General features: G+C 39.9%; 1 protein-coding gene across 1 annotated transcript; it reads left to right on the top strand.

Moving 5' to 3' along the window:
* Window positions 1–263: 263 nt before the first annotated feature.
* LOC126589549 (probable CoA ligase CCL7) lies at window positions 264–4,345 on the top strand. The gene is made up of 6 exons (XM_050254876.1): window positions 264–1,625; window positions 2,127–2,316; window positions 3,045–3,190; window positions 3,473–3,540; window positions 3,622–3,724; window positions 3,798–4,345. Exons 1-6 carry the CDS (start codon window positions 609–611, stop codon window positions 3,909–3,911), a joined length of 1,638 nt encoding a protein of 545 aa, XP_050110833.1. The 5' UTR covers window positions 264–608; the 3' UTR covers window positions 3,912–4,345.
* Window positions 4,346–17,786: the final 13,441 nt, after the last annotated feature.

Below are 17,786 nucleotides of genomic sequence, written 5' to 3'. Positions count from 1 at the left end.
TTCATTACTCTGACCCACTTACCTAAAAGTCTTCACATGTAGTTATATTTTTGTCTGAAATTAGTATGCAAGAGCGTTGAACTTTGCTGATTTGTTTTACATTTGCTACTGCACAAATCCCATCAGTTTCGCCGCCCGTCTGCTATTTTCCTTGTCACTTCTGAAAGAAAAAGATATTAAAAAGAAAAAATAACAAAAAATATAAAAAAATTAACAAAAATTAAAAACAGAAGTTTAAACCCATGACCATATCCGAAGAGAGGAAAAAGCAAAAATTCCGGACCATGCGTGGCGTTCCATTGCCACCCTTCCGCCGTGAAGTACTGAATGAGTGACCGAGTCTTTCGATCCGACACGAAATACTTGCCGCTTCTCCATATCTCTTTTGTCTTGTCGCAAATTGTCATATATCGACATAGAGCAACAAGAGTTTGTGCCGTGTTTAGCTTCTCCATATCCCTTTCTGCCGTAAAAAAACAGAAGGCAATCAATACACCTCGATACGTGTGATACTCCATCACATATCACATATATCACAAATCACCTTATCCAAATCCCAGAAACCCAAAATCCCCGCTTACCCAGTTGGGCTTCTCCAGCGCAATTCAATGGAGAAATCTGGGTTCGGCAGAGATGGCATTTTCCGGTCACTTCGGCCGCCGCTTGTCCTACCCAGAGACCCAAATCTCTCAATGGTCTCCTTCCTCTTCAGAAACTCCTCCTCCTACTCCCATAAGCCCGCGCTCATCGACGGCGAGTCCTCCGAAACCCTGTCCTTCTCGCAGTTCAAGTCCAAAGTTATCCAGGTCTCCCATGGCTTAATCAATCTGGGTATCAAGAAAAACGACGTCGTCCTCATTTTCGCCCCCAACTCAATCCAATTCCCCATTTGTCTCTTCGGGATTATTGCGTCCGGCGCTATTGCCACCACCTCCAATCCGCTCTACACTGTTTCAGAGCTGTCCAAGCAAGTCCGGGACTCTAATCCCAAGCTGGTTATAACAGTCCCGGAGCTCTGGGATAAAGTCAAGGGCTTTAACCTCCCAACAGTGTTCTTAGGATCAACGGGTTTTTCGGGGGAATCCCACGTTGGATCAGCCTCAAAGATTCGAACTTTCCATGATTTGATCGAGTCTGCTGGATCTGTGTCCGATTTTCCATCGGTTAACATTAAGCAGACCGACACAGCTGTCCTGTTGTACTCTTCAGGTACAACAGGGGTCAGCAAAGGGGTAGTTTTGACACATAGGAATTTCATTGCCTCGTCTCTGATGGTCACAATGGATCAAGAACTTTCTGGGGAGATGCACTATGTGTTTCTTTGTGTTCTACCAATGTTCCATGTGTTTGGGCTGGCAATTATCACCTATGGGCAGCTGCAGAAGGGCAATGCTGTGGTCTCGATGGGGCGATTCGATCTCGAGAAGGTTTTGATGGCCGTTGAGAAGTATAGGGTGACACACCTGTGGATTGTGCCTCCTATAGTGCTTGCTCTGGCGAAAAACAGCGTGGTTAAGAAGTTTAACCTTTCGTCGTTGAAGCATATCGGTTCAGGGGCAGCTCCGTTGGGGAAAGAGTTGATGGAGGAGTGTGCTAAAATTATTCCTCAAGGTGTAGTAGCTCAGGTACTAAATTATCTTGCTGGTTTTGATTGTTTTTAACTTGGAAGTGCGATTAATTCCTTTGGTTCGGTTATTTTATGATATCGGCATTGTGTTTAGAGTTTGGTGTTTGATTGAAACCAAATGGCTATAGGCTACATTTTCTTGATTCAAGTGCAGTTTTCAAGCAGTCATGTGTTGTAGTCGTCATGTGTCTTTTTACACAACAAGTTCGAATCCCCTTTCATAAATTGGAGTAGTTTAAAATATAGTCAAATTATAAGAGTTGCATGTTTCTAATCTGTGAGTAGGCAAAATTCCTTGAGTAGCTAATTAAATTTAGCACAAAGTTTGAAGTAAGTGGATGACAGTTTATGCCACAATTCAACTGATGTCAAATGTGAAAATTGGGTGGCGGTAGAGTTTGAGGTTCTCAACCTCATTCGCGAAGTTAAAATTTTTTCATGTAGTAGCTGGGAGGATAAAACTTCTTTCACTGATTCAGAAGTTTGCTTGGTTTTTCAGGGCTATGGTATGACAGAAACTTGTGGAATTGTTTCGGTGGAGAACACACTAGCGGGGTCTCGACATACTGGTTCAACTGGCATGCTTGTTTCGGGAGTTGAATGTCAGATAGTCAGCGTAGATACACTGAAGCCTCAACCTCCCAAACAGTTGGGAGAGATATGGGTTAGGGGGCCTAATATGATGACTGGTAAGTGTGTTTGTCAACATTCAAAAGTTGTCCTGCACACATAGACGTATTAATCGTCTCACAGAAAGAAATTATTCTGCATTTAATTATAAGAGAAGTCTCATTGCATAACATATAAGAGAAGTCACAATTTTTGTGTGTAATGATATCGTTCAAATTGGTGCAGTGCGGTAGCATTTTCATGTGGCATATGAGGTTTATGATTATGATTTTCAGTATCCTAATCAATTATTTAAGAAGCAAAGCTCTAGTGCTGATGCTTTGTTCATCCCAAGCAGGGCATTGCATTTGCCAATATAAATCACACTCTCTTCCCGCAAAATGTTCACTCTTTACCTCACTGAAGAGCTGATGCGGAATGTTTATAAATGTTTCCATGGTGTAAATTTAAGTTGGGTCTGCTGGCCTTAACTAAATATCATGCAATACTAACAATGCAGAAGCATGCAATAATTTATTTTCCATCTGAATTTCAGTTACCTCACCATTTATCTTGTCTAGCATTGAAAAGTTCTTCCTTTCTGTTTCATTGAGAACTGTCAGTTAAGGATGCCTCGGGTCAATATAATCGCCAAATATAACAAGCTTGCAAACCCTTGCTTCCAATTTGGTTGTTTTGTTCGCCTCTTGTGCAGATATTAGTAGGATATTTGTTCAAGTTTATTTTGTGTGTCATGGGGTTTTTGGTATAAAAATTTATAACACCATGATTACTAAACTCATTTCAGGGTATTTCAACAACCCACAGGCCACCAACGAGACTATAGATAAAAATGGTTGGGTACACACAGGAGATCTTGGATACATTGATGAAGACGGACAACTTTATGTAGTTGATCGAATCAAAGAGCTCATTAAGTATAAAGGTTTCCAGGTAAATTCTTTTGCTAGAGTTTAAACAATTACTGCATGAAATTTCTGCTGGTTATCTCTGCAAAGCTATTTTTTATGCATAAAAAACCCCATGCCAATTTTCCTTTAACATAGTTGTCTCTGCAACTAGATACTTTGGTGGATCATGGTTGCTATGCTGTCAGAATTCGATTAAAAGTTAATTATTATCTTTCTGTTTGTGTTTTTTCATAATGGATTCGTACTCTCTACACATATGCAATTATTCAATCATGTTTTCCTTGCTCGGTTGGTCCTCTGCTAGGTGGCACCAGCTGAACTTGAAGGGCTGCTAGTTTCTCACCCTGAAATATTAGATGCGGTTGTCATCCCGTGAGTTTGCCACATACAAAACTTGTCCTAACTGCCTCCTCTTGAACTTAATTGAATGATGGGTTTATTTCCGTCCTGCAGGTTCCCTGATGCTGAAGCTGGTGAGGTCCCCGCTGCATATTGTGTACGTACGCCAAATAGTTCTCTAACTGAAGAAGATGTCAAGAGCTTTATTGCTAGTCAAGTAAGTAGGAAACTTCAAAGGATTATTTGGGATCCAATTTGATTTCCTTGATAAAAAATTGCTCCTGTGGCAGGTTGCATCTTTCAAACGACTACGAAGAGTATCATTCATAAACAGTGTCCCCAAGTCAGCATCGGGGAAAATCCTCAGAAGAGAGCTCATCGAGAAAGTGCGGTCGAAAATATGAAATTGTATCATGGCTCCTCATTGATGCGATGTTTGCTTTATCGGGAAGGCTTGTAGGAACACTACAAGTTCCGTATGCTTGTTTTAAAGTTGCAGGTATGTTACGATATTCAGCTGTGCTGCCATTCTTCATAGGGAAGAAGAGCAGGACGTAGCTCTTAGTACCAACTCTCTACGATTCTCTTCAACAATCTGAGCAGTAAGTTTTTGGATTTAAACAAAGAAGAGCAGTTTCATTATGTCTATATAGAAACTCCTATACCCAAAAAGAAAAATAGCAACAACCTCAGTACGTTGCTTTTAATGCAAATTATTTATATTTTTCATTTCACCATAACGAGTATACGTACTTTTCGGTGGATCTAGCATTCTTGCCCGAAAAGGGCAGAGGTATATCATTTTACCATATGGAGTATACAGTCTTCTTCTACAGTATTCAGCCTTATGGCCACTATCTTTGATGAATTGTAGTGCCCATAAACAGCTTGAATTTCTCTAAAAACGTTTTCAGTCATTTTAAAAGCATTTTAGTTTATTTGACACGGTATTTTCAGGCTGTTTCAGTCATAGCCTAAAAATAATAGAATAGGGGGTTATTTTGTTGTGCTCTTGCTCACGTACATTTCCTAATAAAAACGCGATGCTGTTGTTCACATCTTACAAAATTATAGCAACCCTTTGTTTCTTTTTTTTTTTTGTTGAAAAAGTATAGCAACTTAAAAAGTAGATTTAGTTGCACACGCATCGCGGGTGTGCGCAATGCTAGTAGAGATAAACAAAAGAAATATTGGGAGGAGAAAATCCAGGTGTGTTTTTCCATCTCACACGATTTATATACAAAGGTTCATGAATAATTAATTGAAAATTTTCATGGAAAGAGTTTGGGGCTAAGCTTATTTTAACTAAAAATCATGCCATAACTTTATTTAAAGAAAAAAAAATTAATTAAAAAAAACCTTTAAATTTTAATAAAAAGGATAAAAGAACTTAATTTTTAATGAGAATGACACAATTTTAATATATACACACACACACACACACAATTAAAAAAAACCTAATGCGAGGGACTCTTGCGTCCATCACAGACACCGATTATGAAACTCAACACTATTTATGAAAGTGAATGTACTACACTATTTATTGGTCCAATTTCATAAATAGTGCTTAATTCTTGGTCCACTTTCATAAATAGTGCCTCATCCTTGATCATGTTTCATAGATAGTGCATTGTTATTGGGTTCAGTTTCATAAATAGTGTCTTTTTCTTGATCCGGTTTCATAAATAGTGCCTAGTTATTGGTTCACTTTCATAAATAGTGCCTAGCTCTTGGTCATGTTTCATAAATATTATCTAGTTCTTAGTCCAGTTTCATAAATAGTGTATAGTCCAGTTTTGTAAATAGTTTCTGCCTATTGGTTTAGTTTTGGAAATAGTGCCTAATTCTTGTTTTCGTTTCATAAATAGTGTCTACTTATTAGTCTAGTTTCATGAATAATGTCTACTTATTGGTCAAGTTTTATAAATAGTGTTTGATTCTTGGTTTAATTTCATAAGGTTTGAAACTTAGACCATTTTGGTCATGTAAAAGCACCTATTGCGCCAAAAACAATGAACCCATAAGTGATCCTTTAGTTCAAAACCTTGAGAAAATTATGTTCTCAATAATTATATTTAAAGAACTATTTTTAATTACCAAATTAAAATTTCCTCATATTTTTTACACACCTACAATAATAAATGTAGCTCCCCATCCAATTTCTTGAGCTTGGGTGTCATCTTGGAGAAATTTTTCCTCGTACCTGTAACACAAGTGATATATTACGTGTTATTACGTAAGTGGTGGGAAATTTTATTTTTATGTTATTATTTTTTTAAAGAATCTCACAACTTGTATAAAGACATGTGGTATATCACTCTGGTGTTCCAGGTATATTGAAAAATCTCTCGTCATCTTGATACTATTGGGAAACAATACTGCAAAAATAAAACTTGCAAATGTGATTCAATTTGAAGTCTTTTTCTTATTCTAAGCAAAATAAAAAAAAAAATTATTAACGTAGTTGACAATGGGAGAAAAAAAATTGGAGTATGGATAGCCGGGGGGGGGGGGGGGGGGGCGGGGGGACACGCCCAATGCAAGTTGGTTTTTTAAGTTTTTTTATTTTTATTTTTTTTAAATTATTTTGTCCTTAATATTAAATAAAGTTAGTGGATATTTTTTTATATTAAAATGTAAAGATTTAAAACCCTTTTCATTAGTGACATACCCCGATCCGGAATGTCCGCAAGGATTTCGAATCGAGTTGTGCTAGCCAGCACTTGGAAGATGACGAAGTCATAAAGTGTAGTGATGTGGAAAATGTGAATAAATTTAAATCTAACAGTGCCTAAAAACATGAGTGCGCCCACGCGTTCGTACCATCGTGTACTTTGAGAATACGGTAAAATAGTAGCTTGTACGTGTCATGAAATGGCGGTCCACGAAAGTCAACAGTCTCGTCACTAGAGGTATTTTTGTCAATTCACACATTTAAAATACTAAAATTGAAAAATTAGGGACGGGTTGTCACAAGTTTTTCTTAATTATTATCATATTGGCACTAAGTGGACAACTACACAATTAATAGTATTTACAACATTCCTCTTTGGATGTTTGTCTATTAATGATAGTTGTCTTGATAAAACCTTCCTTAAAACCCAGTGGGACAAAACCTGAGCCATAAAATCGGGCTCCATGTTTATGAAATAATGATTAGTTTTTGGATGCAATGCTGCCTCACTAAAAATTTGCCAGTAAAAACTCAATGGGATAAAAGCCTAGTCAAAGAGAAAAAAAAAACATAACACACTTATGTCCAGTATAGCCTATGTATATTGTCGAAGACCCCTGGATGAATAACTCCGTTTGATGAGTGACTCCCCTTGATGTCTTGATTTGACTGGTCATCATTGTCAAGCATGGAGTAATACGTGAATTTAGTCTTCAACAAATTAAATTTGAGTAGAACTTAACTCTAAGAAGTGGGAATTTTATCGGTAATTGACAATAACCTTTTGTATTCCTGTAAAAGTTTAGAGAAATACCAAAAAATATATATTGAAAATATACAAACTAAAAATAGCACTTTACTAAATTTCATGGAGGATATAAGACTTGTTTTTCACTTTCCTCGAAGCTCTCTCATAACTCGCTGCCAAAAGAACGACCTACAAATACGCATTAAGGTATGGAGGAGAATATTATAGTTCGTGCTCCTCTAAAAGATTGCCAAGGAGTAAAGTAATTACAAGAAAAAATTGAAGTGCAAATCTAGTACCACTCTCCAATTTTACGAGGTGAGCTAAACAATGACTGACATCGTTAGCAAACACTTAAATGAACTCAAATCAAAATTTCGGTAAGCTTGAAGTGAGACTTTTTATGTGTGAAATAACACGGCCAGAACGAGAGACACAGGACCAAGGGTTGGCTTTAGCATACCCAAGTTTTCAAAGATGAACTTTTCTGGCAATTGTTATTAGCATTCTAAAAATTCTATTATGTCTTCTTACAAATGTATTTTTCTTTAAATTATAGAAAGTTTGGAGAGTAAAATAAATTTTTGGAGTGTCAATAAAAATTCTTATTTATTTTGTGTTAAAGTAAGGATGTGGTGGAAAAATTAAAGCCTAATTGACAAAACATGAATTTAGCCTACCCAAACACCTAAATTTCACTTCATACTACAAGAAAAACAAATTAGGCCACCCCTATGTGAATTCCGAGTTGAGATTCTCTCCGGATCTTTGTGTTGGGAGCAGCCGGACCTAGAAATCTGAGCTATTTAAGAGAGAGAGATCCGGATTGTTCAAGGACTTTGTTTTCTAGGAGATGGATTGTCTGTCCTCCCATTTCCATACTCTCCCCATCCCCTCCTGTTTGTGTGGTCACGTAAGCCACGTCAACATTTTAGATTCCTATTACTTTTTGTTTTATTATTTTTATAAAAAATTAATATAAAATGTTAACGTGACTTAACCGTGACTATACTTTATATGAGAGCATGGGGAGAGTATGAAAATGAGAGGGCATGCAATCCACCTCCTGTTTTCTATGGGGTGGGCTAAGAGATAGGCTAATGATGACCATATAATTTAAATCAAATAGTCCAAATTTCTAAATCCTGTTGTCTAAACACAGAGATCGGTAAATAATTTTAACTCATAAATTTCTAACTCCACACTTGGACATGACCGCTTGTGAGACAAAGCCACAATGAGGGGGAGCTAACCATATGGGCAAAACACAATGAAGGGGAGCTAGCCATTTTGTTACAACTTACCAAAATTGGATATTATGTGTCTTTTCAAAGGTGAATTGGCTTGATTGTTAGATTTTTCTTCTTTAATCTACTATGTTTTAGGTTCAAACATTATCCTATTTTCTAAGTGTTGAATGTCGATAGTAATAAAAAAAAGAAAAACTAATGAAAAAGGTTTGAAAACTTTGAGTTTTAACGATAAGGACAAAATAAAGGGTAAAATGAATAGTACCATGATTGGCCTTTTAGTGTAAAAATATGATTTTTCGTTAAAATAAACAGTATCGGAAGTTTTTCGTTAAAGTTCTAAAAAAAAAAACAAATCATCATTCCTTTGCATAGCCCTCCACGTTCAAAATGAGAATATGAATTGAAAGTCCACCATAACATAAAGGCATATTGAATGGAAGCCATCAAGCCACAGTTGTAAAGTGCAGCCTTGACTTTTCAATGCTCCTCCATATTTAACTTTTCAGTTCGGGCAGGGAACCCAGGAACCCAAATTTAAATGAAGCTCCAAACTTTCTACTTCTCAACCACAAACTAAAGTGAACACATAGTAAAACCTGGCAGCTAATAGTATAGACATTGAAATTTCGGTAAATAAATCTTCACCAACGCATTAAAATTACAACTTTCACTCATTTCACCAATATCATACACTCACTTCACCTACAACCTCCACTCATTTCACCAACATCATACACTCACTTCACCTACAACATCCACTTACTTCACCAAAAAAAAAGGATGGTGGTAATTCATTCTCAAAGCTTACAAATAGGCTTCTCCATCAAGGTATCAATCATCCTAAAATTCACAAATACATTTCTTTACTCCCAAAATGGAAGAGAATACTCCCCACACATCCAAAATCCTTGAAGTTTTGAAACTCTAAAGCTCTCAAACAAATCCCGAAGGATCAAGAAAGCCCTCTTTGTTCTTCGTCAAATCCTCCTTCGAGATCAAGCCCCAACGGCCATTGAAGAACTTCCACCAATTCAAGATCAAACCTCGACGGCCCTTGAAGAAATTATTCATCGTTCATCATCCGTTCATCCTAAGATCAAGCTCCAACGACCCTTTGGATCAACAACATCAACAAATCCACACATCCAACCGTTCTTCAAGATAAAGCCCAAAAGCCCTTAAAGATCTATTCATCAACTATTCATCCTAAGATCAAGCCCCAACGGCCTTTTGGATCAACAACATCAACAAATCCACAGAACTGTTAATCCTAAGATCAAGCCCCGACGACCCTTTTGGATCAACAATATCACCAAATCCACACAACTGTTCATCCTAAGATTAAGCCCCGACGACCCTTTAGATCAACAACATCAACAAATCTACACAACAGTTCTTCAAGATCAAGCCCTGACGGCCTTTGAAGAAAGCTCCCAACCGTTCATCCAAGATTAAGCCTCAACGGCCCTTGGATCAACAACATCCATAAATCAACACCTTACGGAGATCGAATTAGAGGATCAAGTTAAAAGAGATCGTAACCCCAAAATCATCAACCTGACCGAAATATTTCTTTGTACACGTTGTTCTTGTTTCAGGAATTTCCGTGTTCACAAATTTGGCATGCCTAGTGGGACATTTCTCCACCTCTCATCTCTATCTTTGAATCCGCAAAAAGCACAAATGGCATCAAAGAAGGCTCAAGTTATTCTCGCAACCAATGCAAGGAACACAAGCGTCATCACCGCAGGTGGTGTCACTTCGGGCGTCACAACTCGAAGCAAGGCAAGAGCTCTTTCTGCCACCTCTTCTACCCCTGCATCAACTCTGCCGAAGGAATAAGAGCACATGAGGCACGAACCTGTGATCACCCTGGCTTCGCTAAGGGCGTTAAGGGAGGAAAACCTAAGGAAGTACTCTGGTTCCATGCCTTCCGATGTCGACTCAAGCAGCAGCTCAGCGATGCAAGTCATGACCACTAAAGCGACTTCAATCGATAAGCAGCTGGCTCATATCAATGAAGCGATCGCAAGGCTAACACGGATTGTGGAAGAAAAATACTCACAAATCGTTGCACGCGTTAATCAATTGGACGCGCAGCAGGACGAGAAACCAGACCTAAAGAGTAATCCACTAAAGAGAGGAGCTGACGAAGAAGATGAGCCTCTGGTGGAGAAAGCCGATGTGAAGCCAGAGCTGGACCAAGCAGCGGCACTCATGGGATCTCTTTCTATCCAGCAACTGCAGAAGATGATCGCTAGCACCATCAAGGCGCAGTACGAAGAAAGTTCACATGACTCCGTACTATACTTAAAGCTTTACTCTAAAAAGATTGACGCTTTGAAGATGCCGAGAGGTTATCAACCACCAAAGTTTATGCAATTCGATGGAAAGGGAAACCCAAAGCAACACGTCGCCCATTTCATTGAGACCTGCAACAACGCGAGGACAGAAGGAGATTACATTGCCAAACAGTTTGTACGCTCGCTGAAAGGAAATGCTTTTGAGTGGTACACGGACCTGGAGCTTGAGTCTATCAACAGTTAGGAGCAATTGGAAAGGGAATTCCTCAACCGCTTTTACAGTACCCGTCGCACTGTGAGCATGCTAGAGCCGACAAACATGAAGCAATGGAGGGATGAGCCAGTCATAGACTACATCAACCGATGGCGCAATCTAAGCCTCGATTGCAATGACAGGTTCTTGGAGATCTCTTCAATCGAGATGTGTATCCAAGGCATGCAATGGGGGTTACACTATATCTTTTAAGGTATTAAACCATCGACCTTTGAAGAGTTAGCCACCCGTGCCCACGACATGGAGCTGAGCATTGCTCACCATGAAAAAAAGAGCCAATCACCATCAAGAAGGATAAGGTGTTTGCCCTAAATGTAGATAAAACTGGGAAGAAGTCCGCCAATGAAGCTTTTACTGTCAACACTGCGCCCATCAAGACCTCCTCTGCGCCTATCAAGATCTCCTCCAAAACCAAAGCAAAGGAGATAAAGAGAGGTGAGCCTCCTCGCACCCAAGACAGGTACAAAAGCACCTTGAGGGAATTGGAGCAGAAGGCGTACCCTTTTCCTGACTCAGACATGGATGCAATGTTAGACGACTTGCTGGAAAAGAAGGTGATTGAGTTACCAGAATGCAAGTGCCCTGAAGAAATCAATCACGTGAACAATCCTAGGTACTGCAAGTACCATCGTATTGTGAGCCATCCTGTTAGCAAGTGCTTCGTCCTCAAAGAACTCATTATGAAGCTAGCACAACAAGGGAAAATCAAGCTCGACCTCGAAGACACGACCGCAACACATACTACTACAATTGCATTTGGATCATTCGATCCCGTGCCTCTCCAAGCGACACCTGACCATTCCTATCAATGCTCAAGTTGCACGATACCTTCTGCGCAACCATCACCGGGGGCAAACGAACAAGATGCACATACCGATGATGAAGAAGGATGGACATTGGTGACCTATAAAAAAACAAGGAAACCAAAACCACAAGTCACAAGACCAAAGGTGGAACAAGGGAGAAAGCACCATCGCCGCAACAGTAGGAAGCCCAAAAGAAACATAAAAGCTGTTAAGCCAACGTATGTTAGGGAATCTATGGAGCAAGAGCCACGCATTCCTATCTCCTTGCACGAGTACTTCCAGGATGACTTCTTCCAACAGTGCATTATCACTGCATGTCACATGGTCGAAGTAGAAATGGAAGAGCCCTCAAAAGGCAAAGCTATCGCCACTGAAGGAGAAAAAACTTTCACGTTTGAAGAAGGTCTGCCAAATACACTTTAGCATCGAGGAAGCACTACGATTACCAAAGAAGATGCGAAGAGCACTGGCAGCAGTCTTGGCAAGTCCTGATGATCACGAAGTGCAAGAAAGCAAGAACGAAGGCTTGAAGCTTCGGCCACATGAATGTGTGATATGAGCATATTTATGCGACTGAGTTAGCTTGTTCTCATGCATTTATGTTGTTATTCCTTAGTAGTTTTAGTGTTTAAAGTCATTTTTGTACAATTTCAGGTTCTAAGGACAAAGTATGCAAAAATGTGCATTTTGGAGCCTTTTGGAGCAATTTTGGGCTTGGGATAAATATCACATGCTTGGAACTAAAGGAATGGACGAAATTGAAGACCTAAAGATGAGGATTCCTACTTGAAGTAGGAAAGTTAAGCCAAGGTTTTCTATTTTGGTTTGATCTTTCCTAAATCCTAAATGTCCCTAAGTTCCAACAACATTGAAGGTTTCCTATGCATTTTAGGACACAAATTAAGGGTTCCTTGTACCATAACAAACCTTTGCCGTGCACTCCATCCATGTTTAATTCTTGCATCAATCATCACTTCACTTTCACCTTTGAATCATTTCAACACCACTCCATTTTACCCATGCTTTGCCTTGCACTTCCTCTATAAAAGGAAGTGTGTGTAACATAAATGGAGTTCATACTTGGTTAGATCATTCATTCCCATTTCAATACAACCTTCACCCAAACACATCCATTCATCTTCACATCCATTCCTCCATACAAGCAAACCTTCAAACACTCACCAACACTTTGTGCCGTAGCAAAGGAAGGGAAGGAAAGTGCTTGGACGTGCTTGCTGTCCAACTTGGATCGTTGGAGCGTTTAGGTGTTTTCTTTCTTTTGTTTCTAATGTTTAAATTCATTTCCTTTTGTTTTGTTGTAAATATGAGTGGCTAAACCCCTCTTGGCTAGGGGTGATTTCAAAGCCATGATTATGTGTGCAATATAATTTGATAAATTCCAGTTATGAACTCTTGAATCGTGAATGCAATTGGCTTAACTATTTGATTGATAACTTATTTGTATTTGTTAATTAAGGGTCGACACTTAATTGGCATGCATAAATTTGTTGCTAGAATATAAGGAAGTTTCACATAATCGTTACAAACTTATATTCACATGTAGTGAAGGTCGCTTATAAACGATCGCGTTAAGTTCAATTCCTAGCATGAGTGACATGATGTCATAGTTGCAAGTGCTTTGTCAATACTTATGATTTTCATTAAACGTAATGATCTTTTATTGTATCTCTATTATGATGTCATGTAGGGAACTTTAGAAGAATGTTTTGGGTTGTCGAATGATGTCATCCAATCCAATAAAACAAGGAAAATCTGAGACTTAACTAGTGATGTCACGGTTAATTTGGAGCATTGTCGTTCATAATTCAATGAAGTAGTAACTGGAAATCGAGTTATTTGCATACATGTCATGTGTGGAGAAAAAGCCTTTAGCTATCCCATCCATCATCTTATTTCTCAAATTTGTTTTACAATCTGTCTAGTTTTTCATACTTGTTTGTTTGTTTCAACTTCGTCCAAAACTCAATCCCCCTTTACTTTAGTGTGTCTATTAGTTAGAATCTGTTTTAATTTGTGTTTTTAAATGTTTTGATTAAAGTAAAAGTCAATTTTCGTCCAAAGTCATTCCTAGTGTCTAGTTTAAGTTTATTTAGTTGTTTTAAGTTGTTTTGAGTATTTTGAGTTTGCTTTGGAGTCTTGTGAGTTTTGTTAAGTATTTTTTAAGTTTAGTTTTATGTTTTTGAGTCATTTTAGAGGTTATTAGCAAGCCCTCCTAATCCCCGGTCCAGAACGATCCCTACTTGTACTTATGCTACAATTGTCAAAAGAGGGTTAAATTTGTGTGTTAAGTAAATTTTCGCACCAATGTGCCACATGCTGTGCCATCGAGGACCCAATCCACTTCACGACGAAGATTTGCTACTAGGATCCAAGCCTCACAATCATCATCTCTTCGTCTCTTGGTACGTAAGGGAGCACAAAGTCAACCGCATGCTTGTGGATGGTGGATCAGCAATAAACATCATGCCAAAGTCAACAATGACTACAATCGGCATCAAGGCGGATGAACTGTCCTTAAGTTGTCTACTAATCCAAGGTTTTAATCAAGAAAGACAAAGAGCGATCCGAGTGGAGATAATTATTGGTGAACTCAAGTCAAGTACAATATTTCACATGATTGATGCAAGAACTTCCTACGGCTTGATCTTAGGAAGGCCTTGGATCCATGCGAATGGAGTAGTACCGTCCACCCTTAACCAATGCTTAAAATTCTACTGAGAAGGAGTGAAGGTGATCTATGGTGACACCAAACCATTCACCGAAGTTGAATCACATTTCGCAGACGCTAAGTTCTACATGGATGAAGACATGGTGCCCGAAGCTCTTCCAAAAGAGATCAAATCCACGGGCAAAGCAACACCTAAAAAGTAGGAGTGGCAAGCCATGCCCAAGAAGCAAGAAGAAGAAGCTATGCCGTCTTCAAGCAAGAATGGTGATGAGCTTGTTAAACCTGCAACAACCAAAGGGAGCAGGACGCCTTCAAATGGATCAAACACACCCGTCTTCCGATACATCCCGATGTCAAGAAGAAAGAATGGTCAATCCCCGTTCGAAACTAGAGCAAGCAAAGCCGATGCACAGCAGCAAAGGGATAATGTAAAGTTGCTCAAGACGAATGTAGTTTTGCCTCTGACACAACTAAGCGACGTTAAGGTTGCAAGATTACCACAAAGCTTCGTAAAAGCTCTACCAAAGGGGGTGGAACCAAGCTTTCTTCCAACCAAGAGGACCGAAGAAGGTTTTGATCCAAACGCCTACAAACTTATGTCGAAAGCTGGGTACGACTTCGCTTCTTCTTTGAATCCTGGAAAGAAGGTTTCAAACACCGTCAACAATAAAGAACGTGACTTCACCGAGACTCAAAAAAAGTTGAAGAAGCATGGTTACGGAGTTAACAACAACAAAGCTGGACTTGGCTTCACACCAAATACACCCGTGAAGATTTCAAGCAAAGTGAAAAATGCTAGCACTCAACACATCAGCGTGAGCATTGAACAAGATCAAGAAGAGCCTAAATCCGCATCTCGAATGTTAATCTTCGATAGGATGAATCGTTCAAGACCCAGATCGTCAGCACTTGATCACATTAGTGGTCAAAACCGAACCTTCGTCTTCAAGAGGCTTAACAAGCCAACATCCCAAAGCTCTTTTTTTGAAAGGTTGTCAAAACCTAAGAAGCAAAGCAAGATGGCTAGCTCTTTTCCTCGTCAGTCAGCTTTGGAAAGACTTGAAGACAACATGAAGTTTTCTGGAAATAGGGAGACAACGTCAAAGGAAGAAAAGCTCGACAGTCTAGCAGGAAAAGACAATGTTTAAAGCTTGATTCCTTCAAGGATGAAGTGCCAAGCAACTTTGGAGGTTGACACAAAATGACCACTGATAAGGAGGTGCACCATCATCTACACCAGCCAATCTTCACTCCAACAAACCTAAGAGGACCGCATTGAAGAGGAGGCCCAAGAAGACAAAGAAGACGAAATCCTGAAAGAAGACGTCACTTCCGGCTCTGTCAACTCAAAATCTTCACCTTAATCGCTGGGGGCATGCTCCAAAACCATGACAGTCAAGTCCAGTGAAGTTGAAGGATGAACTTATGTCACTCCAAAGAAACTGCATAAGAAGCAACCATCTCTTCCACAAGTTCACCCATCAGAAAGGGAGCAAAACAGCTTTCTTCAACCTCTAAAGCGATGTGAAAGTGTTGAAGATGAGGAAATTTCGACACAAAGATCGACCATGCGCGATCTCTTCTTCCTCAAAAAATTATTTAATTACTCGGTCAAGGCTCCTTGCTATGAAGATTGCGAGGAATGCCTCTCCAAGATCGCTTCGAAGAAATTGGACAAGCAGCAACCATATCTTCCACAAGTTCATCAGTCGGAAAGGGGGCAAAACAGCTCTTGTCAACCTTTAGAACAATGTGAAAGTGTTGGAGATAATGAAGTATTGACACAGAGATCGTCCATCCCCACCACAATGTGTGACCTCTTCCTAGAAGACTTCTTCCATTACTCAGTCAAGGCTCATTGCTATGAAGATTGTAAGGAACGACTTTCCTAGATCGCTTGACAAATTCACATGCTCCTGGTCCGCACGAGCATAAAAGACGGCACCAATGCTCTTGGTCCGCACGAGCATAAAAAACGACACCAAACGCTCTTTGCCTGCACAAGCTGAAACTGCAAATGGCACCAAGAAGCTCCTCGCTTGCACGAGCCTAAACTGCATATGGTTACAATGCTCCTTGTTCGCACTAGCTTAAAATGCGACACATAATACTCCTTGTTCACACGAGCTTAAAATGCGACACCCAAAGCTCCTCGCCTGCACGAGCCTAAATTGCATACGGCAAAAATGCTCCTCGTCTGCATGAGCCTACACTAAAGCTCCTCGTTTGCGCGAGCCTAAAAGGCGACAACAAATGCTTCTTATTCGCACGAGCCTAAAAGGCGACAACCAAAGCTTCTTCTCCGTACGAGCATAAAAGGCGACACCAAAGCTCATCGCCTGCACGAGCCTAAATTGCATACGGCAACAATGCTTTTCGTTCACACGAGCCTAAAAGATGACAACAATGCTCATTGTCCGTACGAGTCTAAACTGCAGGACATAAAGCTCATCACCAACACAAGTCTAAACCGCATAGCACTAAGCTTCTTGTCCGCACGAGCCTAAACTGCACGAACCACACCAAAGCTCCTTGTCCGCACGAGCCTAAAAGGTGACAACTAAAGCTTATTGTTCGCATGAGCATAAAAGGCGACAACAAACGCTCATTGCTTGCACAAGCTGAAACTACAAGCGGCACCAAACGCTCCTGGCCCGCAAGAGCATAAAATGCGTACGGCATAAAAAATGTATTTGAATTACGTTATGACTTGATCTTTTCTTTGGAGGGGTACGTAGGCAGCTCGAACATTCAATTTTCGAGTTTAGTCATATCAAAATAAAAATAAGGGTTTTATTAAATACTTGACTAATGAAAGTCAATCTTATTACAATTTCTTTGTACAAAAAAAAAACAAGAGGGATTTTTCACAAAGGTTGATCAGGTGGCGCCTCATCATTCGGCGGAAGTCCAGGAAGTAGAGGTGCCGGAGGTTGATTGTTTGGAGCCTCAACACTCGGTAAAACTCTAGAAGACGAAGGCAATAGGTGCCTCTGGAGTAAAGCCACAAACATCTGATGGTCAATCTGAATCTGACTTTCGGATTCCTGCAGCTGGTCGAACTTTCTCTTCATGCTCGTCGAGTAACTATTGGCAAGCATGTGCAACTCTCTGTTTTCACGCTTAAGCCCTCTAATCTCTTGCTTAAGACTCACCACCTCAGCCATCAAGGATTCGACCTGGCAAGTACGAGCAAGAAGGCGTTGGCCCATATTCGATACAGAGCCCGCACACTGCACACTGGACACTGAAAGCCAGAGAGTCCTGAACAGCCAGCTCATCAGACCACTTGGAAATGATCCTATTGTCCTTGGGGGTGAAAAGATTTCTAGCTACCACCGTAGTGGTTATGTCATTCTTCATCACAGAGTCCCCAACTGCAAGAGGACTGGTGGCGGATAAGAAGAACGGGCGCCATATGTTGTCTGGAGAAAACATATCAACATATTCCCCAACATTCAAATCAAGACGAAGATCAGATGGGCAAGCCATTTGCAAAAATGATGAAAGAAGAAGAGGTCGTGTAAGTCGA

Source organism: Malus sylvestris, chromosome 11 (genome assembly GCF_916048215.2).
Source record: "Malus sylvestris chromosome 11, drMalSylv7.2, whole genome shotgun sequence".
Lineage (NCBI taxonomy): Eukaryota > Viridiplantae > Streptophyta > Magnoliopsida > Rosales > Rosaceae > Malus > Malus sylvestris.
This window is presented reverse-complemented; position numbering and strand designations above follow the sequence as displayed.

Bases quoted from the DNA above. Each gene is read 5' to 3' on its own strand.
- LOC126589549 (XM_050254876.1), top strand. From the start codon at position 609: ATGGAGAAATCTGGGTTCGGCAGAGATGGCATTTTCCGGTCACTTCGG. The intron at 2,317-3,044 runs GTAAGTGTGTTT...AACTCATTTCAG, and splicing joins GGGGCCTAATATGATGACTG to GGTATTTCAACAACCCACAG. The intron at 3,541-3,621 runs GTGAGTTTGCCA...TCCGTCCTGCAG, and splicing joins TTAGATGCGGTTGTCATCCC to GTTCCCTGATGCTGAAGCTG.